The 19,747-nt window shown below is 51.7% G+C and overlaps 1 protein-coding gene across 2 annotated transcripts in view; it reads right to left on the bottom strand.

The window, feature by feature from the left end:
* LOC139239201 (cyclin-dependent kinase-like 1) overlaps positions 1-19,747 on the bottom strand; it is an 84,536-nt gene that overhangs the window by 9,865 nt on the left and 54,924 nt on the right. For both annotated transcript variants that reach the window (XM_070867843.1, XM_070867842.1), the window contains exons 3-7: positions 15,513-15,585; positions 12,379-12,469; positions 10,207-10,407; positions 8,769-8,851; positions 1,435-1,491 (exon numbers count right to left, since the gene is read on the bottom strand). In XM_070867843.1, coding sequence (XP_070723944.1) covers positions 1,435-1,491; positions 8,769-8,851; positions 10,207-10,407; positions 12,379-12,469; positions 15,513-15,585 — 505 coding nt within the window. The remainder of the gene's footprint in view (positions 1-1,434; positions 1,492-8,768; positions 8,852-10,206; positions 10,408-12,378; positions 12,470-15,512; positions 15,586-19,747) is intronic.

Below are 19,747 nucleotides of genomic sequence, written 5' to 3'. Positions count from 1 at the left end.
CCAGTTAGTCTAACATCTGTCGTTGGGAAAATGCTGGAGTCCATTATTAAGGAAGCAGTAGTGGGACATTGGGAAAAGCATGATTCAATCAAGCAGAGTCAGCATGGTTTTATGAAAGGGAAATCATGTTTGACAAATTTGCTGGAGTTCTTTGAGAATGTAACGAGCAGGGTGGATAAGGGGGAGCCAGTGGATGTGGTGTATTTGGATTTCTAGAAGGCATTCAACAAGGTGCCACATAAAAGGTTACTGCACAAGATAAAAGTTCATGAGGTTGGGGGTAATATTTTAGCATGGATAGGGGATTGGCTAACTAACAGAAAACAGAGAGTCGGGATAAATGGGTTATTTTCCGGTTGGCAAACAGTAACTAGTGGGGTGCTGCAGGTATCGGTGCTGGGGCCTCAACTATTTACAATCTATATTAATGATTTAGATGAAGGGACCGAGTGTAATGTAGCCAAGTTTGCTGATGATACAAAGATGGGTGGGAAAGCAATGTGTGAGGAGGACACAAAAAATCTGCAAAGGGATATAGACAGGCTAAGTGAGTGGGCAAAAATTTGGCAGATGGAGTATAATGTGGGAAAATGTGAGGTCATGCACTTTGGCAGAAAAATAGAAAAGCAAATTATAATTTAAAAGGGTAAAAATTGCAAAGTGCTGCAGTACAGAGTAACCTGGGGGTCCTTGTGCATGAAACACAAAAAGTTAGCATGCAGATACAGCAAGTCATCAGGAAGGCAAATGGAATGTTGGCCTTTATTGTAAGGGGGATGCAGTATAAAAGCAGAGAAGTCCTGCTACAACTGTACAGGGTATTGGTGAGGCCACACCTAGAGTACTGCGTACAGTTTTGGTCTCCATATTTAAGGAAGGATATATTTGCATTGGAGGCTGTTCAGAGAAGGTTCACTAGGTTGATTCTGGAGATGAGGGGGTTGACTCCTGAAGATGGGTTGAGTAGGTTGGGACTATTTCATTGGAGTTCAGAAGAATGAGAGGGCTCGAATGAGAGGGATGCAGAAAGGATATTTCCACTCATCGGGGAAACTAAAACTAGGGGACATAGTCTCAGAATAAGGGGCTGCCCATTTAAAACTGAGATGAGGAGGAATTTCTTCTCTGAGGGTTATAAATCTGTGGAATTCTCTGCCCCAGAGAGCTGTGGAGGCTGGGTCATTGAGTAGATTTAAGGCGGAGATAAACAGATTTTTGAACGATAAGGGAGTAAAGGGTTATGGAGAGCAGGCGGGGAAGTGGAGCTGAGTCCATGATCAGATCAGCCATGATCTTATGGAATGGCGGAGCAGGCTCGAGGGGCCGAATGGCCGACTCCTGCTCCTGTTTCATGTGTTCTTGGCCCCTGGGTGGTGCCTGACCAAGGTGCGGTTATTGGGGATGTTGCAAAGATTGTGTTTGCTGTTCACTCACCTTCATTAAGTCGAGGGTCTGGGCCGAGATGTGAGGAAACTTCACCTCCAGCGGCTCCTGGGGGCAATAGGTAGGGGGGGGGGGGGGCGGGAGGGGAGAGGGAATAAGCAAAGGACAGAGTTAGTGGCCGGGCTGATCCTGTCCCCGCGCCGTGTCTCTCTCTCAGCACCGTCACGAGTCCCATCTCTAGATCCAAACCTGTCCTCCACGCACCTCCCCTTCCCTTCCCCCCAATCCGCTGGGTTTGTCCCGCTGTAGAAGTTGCCTCCAGAGGCCAGTGGGCAGGGGCCACTGACAAACCCCAAGGGGAGAGGCTTGACCAAGCTCTGCCCCGCCATGTGAGGAGAATTTGAGCCCTACGTTTATTTTTTGGAATGTGCGGTTGCTACGGAGACAATTCCAACAGGCATTCCTGGCTTACAACCTAGACATTCCCGATTGGGCAGTACACAAAATGGCAGCACATTATTTTACTACCGGGACGTTTTTAAGGGCAATTGTCATCCTATTCACACCCATAACTGTTGTGTATCTGTAAAGCATGCACTCCCATGTTCCGCCACCAGGGAGCTCATCCCCTGAAGTCCCAAGGGATCCCAGCATCCCTTGGGAGCACTGTATATAAGCCGGCCCCCAAGGCCTGTTCCTCGCTCTGGAGTGTCTTATTAAAGACTGTTACTGTTACTTTAACCTCCCTGTGTGCAGCCTCATCTGTGTTAGGAACACAATAACTGGCGACGAGTATACGAATCCAACGCAAAGATGCAGAAAACTGTGGGCATCCTGGAGAAGTTCTCGGAGGGTGAGGACTGGGAAGCCCATGTCGAACGGCTAGACCAGTACTTTGTAGCCAACGAGCTGGACGGAGAAGGAAGCGCTGCAAAAAGGAGAGCGGTCCTCCTCACAGTCTGCGGGACACCGACCTACAGCCTCATGAAGAATCTTCTGGCTCCGGTGAAACCCACAGATAAATCGTATGAGGAGCTGTGTACACTGGTTCGGGAGCATCTTAACCCAAGGGAGAGCGTGCTGATGGCGAGGTATCGGTTCTACACGTGCCAGCGATCTGAAGGTCAGGAAGTGGCGAGCTACGTCGCCGAGCTAAGGCGACTTGCAGGACAATGCGAGTTTGATGGCTACCTGGAGCAAATGCTCAGAGACTTTTTTGTACTGGGCATTGGCCACGAGACCATCCTACGAAAACCTCTGACTGCAGAGACACCGACCCTCAGTAAGGCCATTGCGATAGCACAGGCATTTATATCCACCAGTGATAACACCAAACAAATCTCTCAGCACACAAATGCTAGAAATGTTCATAAATTAACTGGAACTGTGTTTGTGAGCAGAGTGTGCAACTGCCAGCAGGCCTCAGGTGACCCAGATGACTCAAGAGTTCTCAACAAAGGATGAATGCAAGGCAATTCACACCTTGTTGGCGTTGTGGAGGCTTCCATTCAGCCTATTCATGCCGCTTCAAAGGGTATGTTTGCAAGAGCTGTGGAACAATGGGGCACCTCCAACGAGCTTGCAAATGAGCTGCAGCTCTGCAAAACCTGTTAACCACCACGTGGCAGAGGAAGATCGGTCCATGGTGGATCAAAGCAATTTCGAGCCTGAGAGAGAGGAGGCAGATGATGAAGTACACGGGATGCACACATTTGACGAAATGTCCACCTATAATGCTAAACGTAAAATTGAATGGCTTACCCATAGCCATGGAACTGGACACTGGCGCTAGCCAATCCATCATGAGTAAAAAGATGTTTGAGAGACTGTGGTGCAACAAGGCATTCAGACCAGCCCTGAGCCCCATCCACACGAAACTGAGAACATACACCAAAGAGCTTATCACTGTCCTGGGCAGCGCCATGGTAAAGGTCACCTACGAGGGCACGGTGCACGAATTGCCACTCTGGATTATCCCGGGCGATGGCCCCACACTGCTTGGAAGGAGCTGGCTGGGCAAAATCCGCTGGAACTGGGATGATATCCGAGCGCTATCACATGTCAATGAGGCCTCATGTACCCAGGTTCTTAACAAATTTCCTTCCCTTTTTGAGCCAGGCATTGGAAACTTTTCCAGGGCGAAGGTGCGGATCCACTTGGTCCCAGAGGCACGACCCATTCACCACAAGGCGCGAGCGGTACCTCACATGATGAGGGAGAGAGTGGAAATCGAGCTGGACAGGCTGCAACACGAGGGCATCATCTCCCCAGTGGAATTCAGCGAGTGGGCCAGCCCGATTGTTCCAATACTCAAAAGTGATGGCACGGTCAGGATTTGCGGCAATTATAAAGTAACTATTAATCGTTTCTCGCTACAGGACCAATACCCGCTACCTAAGGCAGACGACCTATTTGCGACACTGGCAGGAGGCAAGATGTTCACCAAGCTCGGCCTGACCTTCGGCCTACGTGACGCAGGAGCTGGAGGAGTCTTCGAAGGGCCTCACCTGCATCAACACGCACAAGGGACTGTTCATCTACAACAGATGCCTGTTTGGAATTCGGTCGGCTGCAGCAATCTTCCAGAGAAACATGGAGAGCTTACTCAAGTCGGTACCACACACGGTGGTCTTTCAGGACGACATATTGGTCACGGGTCGGGACACCGCCGAGCACCTACAAAACCTGGAGGAGGTCCTCCAGCGACTGGATCGCGTAGGGCTGCGGCTGAAGAGGTCAAAATGCGTCTTCATGGCAACAGAAGTGGAGTTTTTGGGGAGAAAGATCGCGGCATTCGGCCCACAGAGACCAAGACAGAGGCTATCAGGAACACGCCCAGGCCACAGAACGTCACGGAGCTGCGGTCATTCCTGGGACTCCTCAACTATTTTGGTAACTTCCTACCGGGGTTAAGCACCCTTTTAGAACCCCTACATGTGTTATTGCGTAAAGGTGAGAACTGGGTATGGGGAAAAAAAACAAATAATTGCTTTTGAGAAAGCCAGAAACATTTTATGCTCCAACAAGCTGCTTGTATTGTATAACCCGTGTAAAAGACTTGTGCTAGCACGTGATGAGTCGTCGTACGGAGTCGGGTGTGTATTACAACAAGCTAACGTTGCGGGGAAGTTGCAACTTGTCGTCTATGCTTCCAGGAGCTTGTCTAAGGCCGAGAGGGTCTACAGCATGATTGAGAAAGAGGCATTAGCCTGTGTGTTCGGGGTAAAGAAAATGCATCAGTACCTGTTTGGCCTCAAATTTGAGCAGGAAACCGATCACAAGCCCCTCAACATCCCTGTTCGCTGAAAACAAAGGGATAAATACGAATACCTCAGCCCGCATACAAAGGTGGGCACTCGCGCTATCAGTGTATAACTATACCGTCCGCCACAGGCCAGGCACCGAGAACTGTGCGGATGCTCTCAGTCGGCTCTCATTGCCCACCACGGGGGTGGAAATGGTGCAGCCTGCAAACTTGTTGATGGTGGTGCAGCCCGCAGACTTGTTGATGGTCATGGAAGCGTTTGAAAATGATAAATCACCTGTCACGGCCCACCAGATTAGGACTTGGACCAGCCAAGATCCTCTGCTGTCCCTAGTAAAAAACTGTGTACTGCATGGGAGCTGGGCCAGCATCCCCGTTGAAAGGCAAGAGCTAATCAAGCCATTCCAGCGACGAAAGGACGAGCTGTCCATTCAGGCAGACTGCCTGTTGTGGGGTAACCGCGTAGTGCTACCCAAAAAGGGCAGGGAGACGTTCATCTCGGATCTCCACAGCACACACCCAGGTATAGTAATGATGAAAGCAATAGCCAGATCCCACGTGTGGTGGCCCGGTTTCGACTGTGACTTAGAGTCCTGTGTACGACAATGCAGCGTATGTGCTCAGCTGAGCAACGCGCCCAGAGAGGCACCACTAAGTTTGTGGTCCTGGCCCTCCAGACCATGGTCGAGGATCCATGTCGACTATGTGGGCCCGTTTCTCGGTAAAATGTTCCTGATGGTGGTGGATGCTTTTTCAAAATGGATTGAATGTGAAATAATGTCGGGAAGCACTGCCACCGCCACCATTGAAAGCCTGAAGGCCATGTTTGCCACCCAAGGCCTGCCTGACATACTGGTCAGTGACAACGGGCCATGTTTCATCAGTGCTGAATTTAAAGAATTCATGACCCGCAATGGGATCAAACATGTCACCTCGGCCCCGTTTAAACCAGCCTCCAATGGGCAGGCAGAGCGGGCAGTACAAACCATCAAACAGAGCCTTAAACGAGTCACAGAAGGCTCACTCCAAACCCACCTGTCCCAAGTACTGCTCAGCTACCGCACGAGACCCCACTCGCTCACAGGGGTGCCCCCGGCTGAGCTACTCATGAAAAGGATACTTAAAACCAGACTCTCGCTGGTTCACCCCAACCTGCATGATCAGGTAGAGAGCAGGTGGCAGCAACAAAATGTAAACTGTGTCACGGGAAATTGATCTGAATGACCCTGTGTATGTGCTAAACTATGGACATGGTCCCAAGTGGATCGCGGGCATGGTGATAGCTAAAGAAGGGAATATGGTGTTTGTAGTCAAACTAGACAATGGACAAATTTGCAGAAAGCACCTGGACCAAATGAGGCTGCGGTTCACAGACTGCCCTGAACAACTCACAGCAGACATCACCTTTTTCAAGCCCACAACACACACCCAAAAGATCAACGACACCACGCTGGACCAGGAAATCGAACCCATCACGCCCAACAGCCCAGCAAGGCCAGGCTCACCCAGCAGCCCTGCAGGGCCAACAACACGCCAGCCCAGCGAGGGCACAGCCAACACACCAGAACAGACATTTGTACCGAGGCGGTCCACCAGGGAAAGAAAGGCTCCCGACCGCCTCACCTTGTAAATAGTTTTCACTTTGACTTTGGGGGGGAGTGATGTTGTGTATCTGTAAAGCATGCACTCCCATGTTCCGCCACCAGGGAGCTCATCCCCTGAAGTCCCAAGGGATCCCAGCATCCCTTGGGAGCACTGTATATAAGCCGGCCCCTAAGGCTCACTCTGGAGTGTCTTATTAAAGACTGAGCTCACTGTTACTTTAACCTCCCTGTGTGCAGTCTCATCTCTGTTAGGAACACAATAGTAACGATGAGGAACGCACAGGGGCATGACTGCGGAGGTGACATCACGTGCGCCAAAGTACATAGTTGGCCGTTTAAAAAAAAAGCTCATAGGTCACAGATCATTTCACCTACTGCATCAACGGCATAGCACCTCCCCCAACGGGTCAGGGTACTGGCAGTACAGGATTAGGGTTAGGCTTAGGCGTAGGGTTAAGGGCCACACCCCTCAAACTACTCGAGGGGAATCTTAGCCTTGGCGTGTGACAAGGCTGCCTACCATCCAATTGTTCCAGATACGGTCTGTGCTGAGTTTGCCAGTCACAGCCGGGGCACTTGGGAGGCTACAGTTGGGCTCAGCATCCCCCCCCGGCTTGAGGGAGGGGGGTGGGGGGGAGGTGGGGGAAAGAGAGGGAAGAAAATGGAGCCAGAGTTCCACCTCACGCTCACTATCCATTGCATGTAGGTGAGTGGCGATCGGGTGAGAACAGGACTGGGGGTGATGATGAAGTCCCCCCCCACAGTTGAATGGCCCACCAGCACTCACTATCTTGGCTCACGGGGCTCAGTCACCAGCTCATGGAACTGACCCCCAGCTCCAAACATTTCTGCCAGGACAGGGGGAGAGAAATTTGGGCGGAACGGGAGCAAGACATTGACTGAGGAACATTACTGTAGTGTATATGCTCACAGGTTTGTCGAGCTGTTGGCTCTACGCGGGAGTCCTCCCTCTATCTATTGGGGACTTGGCCTGGAGGGTGTTGCACGGAGCAGTCCCGTGCAATGAGTTTTTAAAGTCGGTTCACGAACTCCCAGGCCGCCTGCAATTTCTGCGGTCTGGAGGAGACCGTGTTCCATGTTTATATACGGTGTGCGAGGTTGCAGCCCCTATTCCAATATCTGAAGAGGCCTCTCCTCAAATTCTGGCTGCACTTCAGTCCCAAGCTCCTGATCTTTGGGCACCCTGTGCGGAGGGGAGCGGGCAGGTCGGAGGGCCTCCTCGTAGGACTGCTCCTGGGCATGGCCAAGGGGGCCATCAGCCGGTCCAGGCAGTGGGCGGTCGAGGGAGTTGTTCAGCCTGACTGCCTGCCTCTCTTCCGCGGTTACATCCGAGCCAGGGTGTCCCTGGAGATGGAGCACGCGGTGTCCACCGGTACGCTCGCGGCCTTCCGCGAGAGGTGGGCGCCGGAGGGATTGGAGTGCATTATCACCGCCGGCAACCAAATTTTAATTTGAACCACGTCTAAAGTTTAATTTGTCTAAGTTTGTCAGTTTTAGTGTCCCCCCTTTTAGCCAGGGGGCACTTGTGTAATTTGTGTGTTTGGTGCCCTCAAAAAAAACCCAAGGGGGCACTTGAAAAGTTTTTGGAGTGACCCCCCACTTTAATCAGGGGCACTTGATTAATGTTTACAACAAAAATAGTTGTAGAGCTGTTGAGTTGTGAATGGCTTAGCCAGTCACATGATGTTCACAAGACTCACTAAAACCCCAGCCAGTTGGGTTCGGGGGATCCACGATGGGGCAGGTAGTTGTGAGCCTGGTGGATGAACTGGTAACGTGTCATGTGATTGTTAAACCTTTGCTAATAAACCAACTAGTTCTTAATAGCAATGTGTTGCTATGAATTCTTAACCCATGAAGCAAATACATTACAATTACAACAGTGACTACACTCCAAAAGTACTTAATTGGGTGTAAAGCGCTTTGGGACGCCCAGAGCGCTATTAAAATGCAAGTGGTTCGTTGCATTGAAGCACTGACCACACTCGATCAGCTCCGCTGGGCAGGCCACATTGTTCACATGCCAGACACGAGACTCCTAAAGTCACATGCCAGACACGAGACTCCTAAAGCAAGCGCTCTACTCGGAACTCCTTCACGGCAAACGAGCCAAAGGTGGGCAGAGGAAACGTTACACGGACACTCTCAAAGCCTCCCTGATAAAGTGCAACATCCCCACCGACACCTGGGAGTCCCTGGCCAAAGACCGCCCTAAGTGGAGGAAGTGCATCCGGGAGGGCGTTGAGCACCTCGAGTCTCGTCGCCGAGAGCATGCAGAAACCAAGCGCAGGCAGCGGAAGGAGCGTGCGGCAAACCTGTCCCACCCACCCCTTCCCTCAACGACGATCTGTCCCACCTGTGACAGGGACTGTGGCTCTTGCATTGGACTGTTCAGCCACCTAAGGACTAATTTTTGGAGTGGAAGCAAGTCTTCCTCGATTCAGAGGGACTGCCTATGATGATGATGGGGGTCCTTTTATAAAGAGGGTCCGTACCATGATGTCAGGCACCGGGATGTTGACTCCACTGAAGAACTGGTTGGAACTGAATACCTTCTGGTGCCGAGGAATGAGATCCCCTGTAGGAGCAGAGAGACAACGTTACACACACACACACAGAGACAGACACACAGACACACAGACACACAGACAGACAGACAGACAGACAGACAGACAGACAGACCGAGATACAACATGGAGCAAGATAGAGGTCACTTCGCTGGCATGAGCATCCAGGCAGGTACGCTCAAATCCCAGGGCTGGGCTGGGACTGGAGCGGGCAGCACAATAGGACTCTTAAACCAGCTCGATAAACACTCTGGAAGCTCACTGACCAGGGGCCACAGATTGAAGGTCATTGGGCAAAGAGTCAGAGGGGAGACGAGATTTTTTTTATACACAGAATGACTCCTGCCAATGAACCAGAGGCTGCACAGAAGCATTCTGCTCCTAGCTGTCAGATTATAAATTGACAAAAATTAACGTTCGCAGCGGATGGAGGTCTGTGTAAATGCCAACTCCAGCGGGGTTTTTTTCCCCCTTGTTGGAAATAATTTTATTCGAAAGAAATGCAAATAAAATTAAAAACGCGCATCACTTTCCCATTAGCAATTTTATTTATAAACATGCGATTAAAAAGCAAACACTAAGGGGTCGAAATTCCGATTTGAAGGCCAGCCGTTACCGCTGGCAATGGGCGGCAAAGGCCCACCGTCGGCGGCGAGCAGCGTCCAGGCCTGCGGAGAAGTTGAGTCTTTGGTGGAGGCGGCAAGAGGTAACGCTGTGCCCTCTAACGACTCCCGCGTGGTGACGCCATCCAGCGTGCAGCGCCCCCTTGTGGTCACTCCCGCGATATTTGGTCTCCACGGCGGCCTTCCCAGCTATGATCTTATTGAATGGCGGAGCAGGCTTGAGGGGGGCTAAATGGTCTACTCCTGCTCCTATCTCTTATGTTCAGTAATATTATCAATGTGATCGGGGCCCAGGACAGGCGAGGGCCCAGGGGGCAGCACGGGCCCAGCCCACACTGTGCGATATGTGTGCGCACACTGGGTCCGTGCAGCAGAGCTGGTCTCCAGTCGTCCTGGTTAACCCTCGCCACTGGACCCAGACCTAGCTCTGTGAAGCCCCGTGTGGTGGCTGGTGTACAACGGCCACCACACGTTAAAAAAATCCACACACAGGCATCTTCCACCCTTCAACATGTAGTTCGGGATCTGGAATATTAGGTCCTTCATTGAAACACCTGTGAACTCATCCCTTTTTGGCGTGGAAGCAAGTCATCCTCGCTTCGAGGGACTGCCTATGATGACGACCATCAATGAATTGATTAACATGGCTTGCTAGACACAACAAACGCGGTCAGAGGCCAGACAGGCCTCCCTCCCGGCCACAGACGCAGACAACTGGAGCAGGCCCGAGATCTGCAACGTACCCAACGTCCTCCTGATCAGGTAGAGCTGATCCACGTCCGAACGGCCCGGCCAGAGAGGGTTGCCGGAGATGAGCTCGGCGAAGACGCAGCCAATGGCCCAGACGTCCACTGGTGGGCCGTACTGCGTGTCTCCGACCAGCAGCTCTGGGGCCCGGTACCAGCGAGTTGCCACGTAATCCGTGTAGTCGTCCCCCGGTCCGGCTGCAACACAGTCAGCAACGTCAAGGTTAGTCGTACATCCCAACCACCGAGTACGGGGATCCCAGGAAAGGGGGCCCCTACTCTAACCACCCAAGCTTCTCAGAGAGCTGGGCCCAGCCAGCCCCGGGAGAGAATCAATTCCTCCTTTAAAGAAAAGGAGGACTTGCTTCGCATTTATACAGGTTCAACGTCCGAAATCCGGAATCCTCGGCACCGAGTCCATTCCGCTTCTTGGGTTTTTCCGGATTTCAGACAAGAAAATTAATAGTCTGAAATCCAGAATCCTCAACCGAATCCGTGCCGGGTTTTGAGCGGCGAGGCCCGAAATCCGGCGAAACCCAAAATTCGGTTGAGGATTCCCGCTTTCAGACTACTGATTTTCTTGTCTGAAATCCGGAACCCTCGATGTATTCCGTGCTGGATTTTGGGTGTTGCCTCAAAATATCTGGTTCTTGGACAATAATTCCGGATTCAGCAAGACTCCATCAGCTATGCGCAAAATGTCGGAGTTCCAGATTCGGGACGTTGTACCTGCATAGCGCCTTTCACAATTTCAGTGTATGCACCTGTGAGTAGGTTTGTAGCGCTGTTGCCAGGGTGTCCCTGGAGATGGAGCACGCGGTGTCCACCGGTCTTCCGCGAGAGGTGGGCACTGGAGGGACTGGAGTGCATCATCACCCCCGGCAACCAAATTTTAATTTGATTCTTCAATGTTAAAAGTTTAATTTGATTAAATTTGTCGGTTTTAGTGCTCCTTTAATAAGGGGACACTTGATTTGTTTTACAAAAAATAGTTGTAGAGCTGTTGGTTTTGTTTGGAAATTTGTGGGTTCTAGTGCCCTTGCCAAAAGGGGGCACTTGATTTAATGTTCTTCTTTAAAATAGTTGTAGAGCTGTTGACGTGCCAGGGTGTCCCTGGAGATGGAGCACACGGTATCCACCGATACGCTCGTGGCCTTCTGCGAGAGGTGGGCACCGGAGGGACTGGAGTGCATCATCGCCCCCGGCAACAGAATTTGAATTTGATTGGCCATGTTGCCAGTTCATTTCTAACTTTGTGGGTTCTGGTGCCCTTGCCAAAAGGGGGCGCTTGATTTTACGTTTTACTAAAATAGTTGTAGAGCTGTTGAGTTGGGAGTGGCTTAGCCAGTCACGTGATGTTCACAAGACTCAACAAAACCCCAACCAGCTGGGTTCAGGGGATCCACGATGAGGGAGGTGGATGAGCTGGTAATGTGTGGTGTGACCGTTAAACCTTTGCCAATAAACCAACTGGTTCTTAATAGCAATGTATTGCGATGAATTCTTAAGCAAAGAGCCCATGAAGCAAATACGTTACACTCAGGACGTCCCAAAGCGCTTTACAGCCAATGAAGTACTTTTGAAGTGTAGTCACTGTTGTAATGTAGAAAACGCAGCAGCCAATTTGTGCACAGCAAGTTCCCACAAACAGCAATGTGACACTGACCAGATAATCTGATTTTAGTGATGTTGGTCGAGGGATAAATATTGGCCAGGACACCGGGGGAGACCTCCCCAGCTCTTCTTCGAAATAGCACGATGGGATCTTTTATGTCCACCTGAGAGAGCAGACGGGGCCTCGGTTTAATGTCTCATTGTAAAGACGGCACACTCCCTCAGCACTGCACTGGGGGTGTCAGCATATATTTTCTGCTTGAAAAAACCCAAATTTTCTACATACAACAGTGGCTAAACTTCAAAAAGGAGTTCAGTGGCTTGAGAGCATCTTTGAGACATCCTGAGGTAGTGAAAGTCTCTATATAAATGCAAATTATTTCTTTGTTTCTCTAGTCAACCCCTCCAAACGCAATCCAGATCAATCGGGTAGCAAGAGGAGCTGGACTCGGCCCCCATCTCCCTTCCCCTTCCATAGCACGGAGCTATCGCCCAACAACAAACCCCCCCCCATCTCGCTGGCACCCCCAAGGTCGAGAAGGGAAACAAACTCACTCAAGATTCTCGCGAAGCCGAAATCGCAGAGCTTGATGACCCCGTGCTTGGTGATGAGGATGTTCTCTGGCTTCACGTCTCTGTGGATGCACTGGGATAGATACAGGCATTGAAAGTCAGTCAGCCGCTGTAAATAACAAGCTTTACAGCGCTCAAGAGCATCGAGAAACATAGAAAATAGGTGCAGGAGTAGGCCATTCGGCCCTTCGAGCCTGCACCGCCATTCAATATGATCATGCAACTTCAGTACCCCATTCCTGCTTTCTCTCCATACCCCTTGATCCCTTTAGCCGTAAGGGCCACATCTAACTCCCTTTTGAATATATCTAACAAACTGGCCTCAACAACTCTCTGCGGTACAGAATTCCACAGGTTAACAACTCTCTGAGTGAAGAAGTTTCTCCTCATCTCGGTCCTAAATGGCTTACCCCTTATCCTTAGACTGTGTCCCCTGGTTCTGGACTTCCCCAACATCGGGAACATTCTTCCTGCATCTAACCTGTCCAATCCCATCAGAATTTTATATGTTTCTATGAGATTCCCTCTCATTCTTCTAAATTCCAGTGAATATAAGCCCAGTCGATCCAGTCTTTCTTCATACATCAGTCCTGCCATCCCGGGAATCAGTCTGGTGAATCTTCGCTGCACTCCCTCAATAGCAAGAATGTCCTTCCTCAGATTATGAGGCCAAAACTGTACACAATATTCAAGGTGTGGCCTCACCAAGGCCCTGTACAACTGCAGTAAGACCTCCCTGCTCCTGTACTCAAATCCTCTCTCTATGAAGGCCAACATGCCCTTTGCCTTCTTCACCGCCCGCTGTACCTGCATGTACAAACCCGTCACACCAACACCCTCAGGTTGCATAATGCGTTTGGTTCCCCTGGACTTTGGAGTCAGAATGAAGTGCGTGTAACTTAGTCGCCGGCCCAAAGGCTCGAGGCTGGGGCTTACATTTTTTTTTTTTATATCCATTCACGGGCTGTGGGTGTCACTGGCATGGCCACCACCTTCTCTAATTGCCCCTTGAGAAGGTGGTGGTGAGCCGCTGCCTTGAACCGCTGCAGTCCGTGTGGTGAAGGTGCTCCCACAGTGCTGTTAGGGAGGGAGTTCCAGGATTTTGATTTTTGGTAACGGTTTGGTACAACGGAGTGTCTCGCTGGGCCATTTCAGAGGGCAGTTAAGAGTCAACCACATTGCTGTGGGTCTGGAGTCACATATCGGCCAGACCGGGTAAGGGCGGTAGATTTCCTTCCCTAAAGGGCATCAGTGAACCAGATGGGTTTTTACGACAATCCGGTAGTTTCATGGTCACAATTATGGATATTAGATTTTTATTCCAGCTGCTGTGGTAGGATTTGAATTCATGTCTCTGGTTCACTAAGTCCAGTATAACCACTATTACAAGAGTAAAGACGTCTTACTACAATAATATAGGGCCCTTGTGAGACCACACCTGGAGTATTGTGCACAGTTTTGGTCTCCTTACCTAAGGAAGGAGACACTTGCCATAGAGGGAGTGCAACGAAGGTTCACCAGACTGATTCCTGGGATGGGGGGGGGATTGTCCTATGAGGAGAGATTGAGTAGACTCGAGAGTTTAGAAGAATGAGAAGCGATTTTATTGATACATACAAAATTCTTACAGGGCTTGACGGGGTAGATGCAGGGAGGATGTTTCCCCTGGCCGTGGAGTCTAGAACCAGGGGTCACAGTCTCAGAATCAGGGGTCGGCCATTTAGGACTGAGATGAGGAGAAATTCCTTCACTCAGAGGGTGGTGAATCTCTGGAATTCTCTGCCCCAGAGGGCTGTGGAGGCTCAGTCGTTGAGTATATTCAAGGCAGAGATCGATAGGTTTTTGGATATTAAGGGAATCAAGGGATTTGGGGACAGTGCAGGAAAGTGGAGTTGTGGTGGAAGATCAGCCATGATCGTATTGAATGGCGGAGCAGGCTCGAGGGGCCGAACGGCCTACTCCTGCTCCTAATTCGTATGTGCCCATACTGCTGTACCCCAGTATTTCCATTTGCTGCTGGAGGCACATTGGGCGCTTGGTGCTGCGGACTCGTGGCCCCCACAATTAACCGAAGTGGGACTGCCTAACTCATCTCATTTACAGCCCGCATGTCCCTCCAGTACTGCGCTCATGGTGCAGCACCAGAGCTCACGGTCCTCTCCCATCATGGCGAGGTGGTGAGTCTGGTGTGGCCCAGCACCAGACACGGACCATGAAAGCTGCCGGAATATCGCCAAAGACCCAGGAAAGGAATCATAGAACCTCTCAGCACAGGAGGCCATTCGGCCCATCGAGCTCTCCCATTAGTCCCACTCCCCCTGCTCTTTCCCCGACAGCCCTGTGAATGGTTCCGTTAAATCTCCCCTCAACCTTCTCTGCTCCGACGCAGAGCAACCCAGCTTCTTCGCAGTCTCAGCACACAACTGAAGTCCCTCAGCACCCCCCCCCGCGTCCCATTCTAGAACTTTGGGCTGGATCCTCCGCTCCCGCCCGCCCGCCACTGTTTTGGCCCCGGAGGGGCGGCAAAGAGCTTTTCCGGGCGGTCGGCCAGCCTCCCTCCAGCGCGCCCCCCCCGCAGGGTTTTTCGGGGCCGGTTTGGGCAGGGGGCGCGGAGCATTACCGCCCGGGAGAGGCGATCCGAGCCGGTGTGCAACGCCCCCTGGGTGAGACACCGGCTCGATTTTTGGATCGCGCCCGACCCGTGCGCCCCGCAGCGCCCCCTACGGGGACCGCCTGGTAAAGCGAGCGGTCCGACCTGTCGCGGCCGCAATGAGGCAAGTAACGTCCACCTCAGGCAAGTATGGTTGGTTTCTATTTTTTTTTTTGCAATTTATGTTGCGAGGGCTATGGACTGGGAATGTTTTGTGGGGTTTTTTTTCTCCCCAGGGGTCTCGGAGCGCTCAGATGCCGGCTGTTTAGCCCGGGGACTTTCCCATGCTCCGCCGGCCTAGCGCCCCGAGAGGGGCCTCCCTTAGCGCCTGCCCCACACTCTGGGCCCAGCCCAATGTTGTTGACTGAGGCGCAAACACTTTGCAGGCAGTTTCGGGACCGCCCCCCCCCCACCATTGAGGCCCCGGAAATCCGAAAAGCCATCCCATTCCTCGCTCAGCGCTTACGTTGTGCTTGTGGCAGAAGTTGACGGCCTGCAGCGTCTGTCGAACGATGCTCTTCACCTGAGCCTCTGCAACCCTGAGAGAGAGAGAAAAAAACGGCCCTGTCAATCACGCCTCACCTCAGACCCGAGGCCGAACCGGACTGGCTCAAGTGCGTCAGTGTAAGAGGAGCCGACCCAGTTTGTGTGTGTGTGTGTGTTTTTTTTTAAGAAGTTGTGTTGCATTATTTAAAGCGACAAGACACCAGCTGCGAAGAGTCCGATATTAATAGTCACAAAGGTCTCCTTTCACTCCACAATTTAATTAGCTTCTTTTACTCGTCACGGCGACTCCCCTTCCCTGCCAGCGAGGTGCCTGCAGCACTAATTAATCGCCGGGCAGCGCGGGAAGGGCACAGACTGGCGCGCGAGCAGAGCCGCCGCGGGGAAGGTTCCGGAACCGCCGCTGAGCCGAGGAGTTGAATTAAACCTTCATTTTCTCCGCATTCTCTCCCACTCTCTGCTGCAGCCTCTTGCTGGGCTCCAGGTGGCTCGTGCCCCGGTCGGGCATTGCACACCCGAGCAACATACTATTCGACTGTGGAGGTCATCACCCCGCCGAGTCCCACCGCGTCCTTACTCAAAGACCAACAACAACAACAACAACTTGTATTTACAGAGCGCCTTTAACGTAGTGAACGGTCTCTCAAGGCGCTTCACAGGAGATAAAAGATTTGACGCCGAGCTGTATAGGTAGAAATTACGACAGGTTGGGCAAAGAGGTAGTTTTTTTTTTTAAGGAGCATCTTGAAGGAGGAAAGAGAGGTAGAGAGGCGGAGAGGTTTAGGGCAGGGAGTTCCAGAGCTTGGGGCCCAGGCAACAGAAGGCACGGCCACCAATGGTTGAGCAATTATAATCAGGGATGCTCAAGAGGGGTTGACAGAGCGAGGTCTTGGTCCAGTGGCAAGGGTGTACAAAAGACGACTGGAGACCAGCTCTGCTGCACGGACCCAATGCGCACACATATCGCACAGTGTGGGCTGGGCCCGTGCTGCCCCTGGGCCCCTAACTCGCGCCTCCCATGGGCCCCGATCACGTCCCTCTACAATCTCTCGCCGCTCCTTCGCCCCGACCTCGCCGCTCCTGCTGTACCTGCCCCGCGCTCCAATCACCGACCTGGACCTTGATGACGTCACCCTTCACTGCCGTCGCCCTCCTGCACCAGCTCGCGCTGCTCCCTGTGGTGGCCCCGACCTGCCGCTGGTGTTCTCACGCAGGTCGGGGCAAAACGGTTAAGCCGACAACGAAAAGGTGCAGAAGTGGTGAATCAGTTGTGCAGAGCCCTGGTTAGTCGTGCGCTTAGTTTTTTTCCGCTGGAGGGGGGAAAATCGAGAGCAAGGGGACATAATCATAAAATAACCTTAAAATTAGTGCTAGGCCATTCAGGGGTGTCAGGGAAGGACTTGTTCATGCAAAGGGTGGTGGAAATCTAGAAATCTCTCCCCCAATAGGCTGTGAGGCCAGGGGTCAATTGAAATATTCAAGACCGAGATCGACAGCTTTTTGTTGGGTAAGGTTATCGAGGGCTACGGAGCAAAGGTGGTCAAATGGATTTGAGGTAGAGCTCATCTATGATCTAAGAGAATGGTATAACAGGCTCGAGGGGCTGAATGGACTAGAAACAGAAAATAGGTGCAGGATTAGGCCATTCGGCCCATCGAGCCTGCACCACCATTCAAGATCATGGCTGATCATGCAACTTCAGTACCCCATTCCTGCTTTCTCTCCATACCCCTTGATCCCTTTAGCCGTAAGGGCCACATCTAACTCCCTTTTGAATATAACTAACGAACTGGCCTCAACAACTTTCTGGTAGAGAATTCCACAGGTTCACAATTCCCTGAGTAAAGAAGTTTCTCCTCATCTCCCTATATTATACTCGTGTCCCTATATTATACAAGGTCCATGTAATGCACAATATAAATAGTTTTTTTTACTCATTCATGGGATACGGGCGTCGCTGGCAAGGCCGGCATTTATTGCCCATTCCATATGCCTTCTTGAATCGCTGAAGGTACTCCCACAGTGACTTTGTCGTAGCGGTTTGGTGCAACGGAGTGGCTCGCTTGGCCATTTCAGAGGGCAGTTAAGAGTCGACCACATGACCACATTGCTGTGGGTCTGGAGTCACGTATAGGCCAGACCGGGTAAGGGCAGCAGGTTTCCTTCCCTAAAGGACATTAGTGAACCAGATGGGTTTTTGTTGCAGCTAAGTGGTGTGTAATGTAGCCTGTCCCTTTGAGGCCACTCTGTCCGATCGCTGGAAGTACGAAGATTTTGCGGCCAATTAGAGGGTAATTGCTTCTCTGTACATTGGCGGATGCTTGTAAAGCTTTGGCTTCCCATCAAGTCCAGAAAAACCAGCAGAATAATGACTGGCCTTTCTTCCCCCTTTTGCTCTATATTGATTTTGCACCTAACACAACATGAAACTTTTAAAGTGTGGCAGATGCACACGAGGTACTTTAAAGAAAAATTATAAACATTCTTGAGATCCTTGCAGTATTTCACTTTGAGGGGGGGGGGGGGGGGTGGGGGGAGTGGGGAGGGGTGGTCCCTTGCGGGGAAAGAGATCCTTCCAGTTACACTGGGGCGAGATGTAAATCCGCTCCACCCATTGCTCAGTGCGCTCCCCCACCCTCACCGAGACTAAGGTGTCGCTGAACCAGAGTGGGCCTCATCGGAACCAAAGTCCCAGAGGTGAAGGGTCAGGAACATATGTTAGCGCAGTTCTTCATTACCTCCTACATGCTATTACATTAGCAGCTTTTAAGAAATCGGACCAGGAATAGGTCGTTCAGCCCCTCAAGCCTGCTCCGCCATTTAATAAGACCATGAACTATCCCCATAATCCCGCCATTCCCTGAAAATCCAAAAACCTATCAATCTCGGTCTTAAATATGCTCAACGGCTGAGCCTCACAACCCTCTTAGTGAAGAAGTTTCTCCTCATCTCAGTCCCAGATGGCCCACCCCTTATTCTGAGACAGTGACCCCTGGTTCTAGACTTTTATAGATAAGAATCTAACTTTCATGGACCTGCTCGATTGTTGCCCTTATCCCATTTCCCGTCTCTGCTACAGAGTTTTAATTAAATGTCGGCCTGCTTATAACTTTCCATCACAGTGAGCGAACCTTTCCCTCAGGAAATTAAAATTGTAAATGGCTTTTATTTTTTTCCTTTAAGCCAACTCCCACACGAAGCCGAAAGCTGCTGTTTAATTGCTTCCCCTCAGGCCGGCTGGTTAGTATGCTGTGCAGGACCCAGCTCCCACTGTCAACATGCTTGGTGCAGGAGCAAACAGTGCCGCTGCCGTGGCAACCCACTTTCCCCCGCTCCGCTCACTGGGCGATTCTTGCTCTCTCACGGGGCCTCTTCTGTCATCTCCGCTAGCTCTTCCTCCCTTTCTCTAGTGTCAGCCGTAGCTCAGTGGGCAGCTCGCCCGCCTCCGAGTCAGAAGGTTGTGGGTTCAACTCCGACAGTACAGCACTCCCTCGGCACCACACTGGAGCATCAGCCTGGATTTATTTGCTCAAGTTCCTGATTAGGGTAAAGCGGACATTGGCTTAAGGCTTCCATTCTCCCTCCAAGCTGCAGGATCTTAAAACCAACCCAACCACAACCTCTCAATTCATCGCTCCTCTTCTGTTCAGGGCTTGGGTCGGTCATCGTCACAGGCAGTCCCTCGGAATCGAGGAAGTCTTGCTTCCACTCTAAAAATGAGTCCTTCGGTGGCTGAAGAGTCCAATACGAGAACCACAGTCCCTGTCACAGGTGGGACAGACAGTCGTTGAGGGAAAGGGTGGGTGGGACTGGTTTGCCGCACGCTCCTTCCGCTGCCTGCGCTTGGTTTCTGCACGCTCTCGGCGACGAGACTCGAGGTGCTCAGCGCCCTCCCAGATGCACTTCCTGCACTTAGGGCGGTCTTTGGCCAGGGACTCCCAGGTGTCAGTGGGGATGTTGCATTTTATCAGGGAGGCTTTGAGGGTGCCCTTGTAACGTTTCCTCTGCCCACCTTGTTCCGAGTAGAGCGCTTGCTTTGGGAGTCTTGTGTCAGGCATGCGGACAATGTGGCCCGCCCAACGGAGCTGGTCGAGTGTGGTCAGTGCTTCGATGCTGGGGATGTTGGCCTGGTCGAGGACGCTAACGTTGGTGCGTCTGTCCTCCCAGGGGAATTTGCAGGATCTTGCGGAGACATCG

The sequence above is a fragment of the Pristiophorus japonicus genome, chromosome 26 (genome assembly GCF_044704955.1).
Source record: "Pristiophorus japonicus isolate sPriJap1 chromosome 26, sPriJap1.hap1, whole genome shotgun sequence".
Classification (NCBI taxonomy): Eukaryota; Metazoa; Chordata; class Chondrichthyes; family Pristiophoridae; genus Pristiophorus; species Pristiophorus japonicus.
Note: the sequence above shows the minus strand (reverse complement) of the source record. Positions and strands in the feature narration are given on the sequence as shown.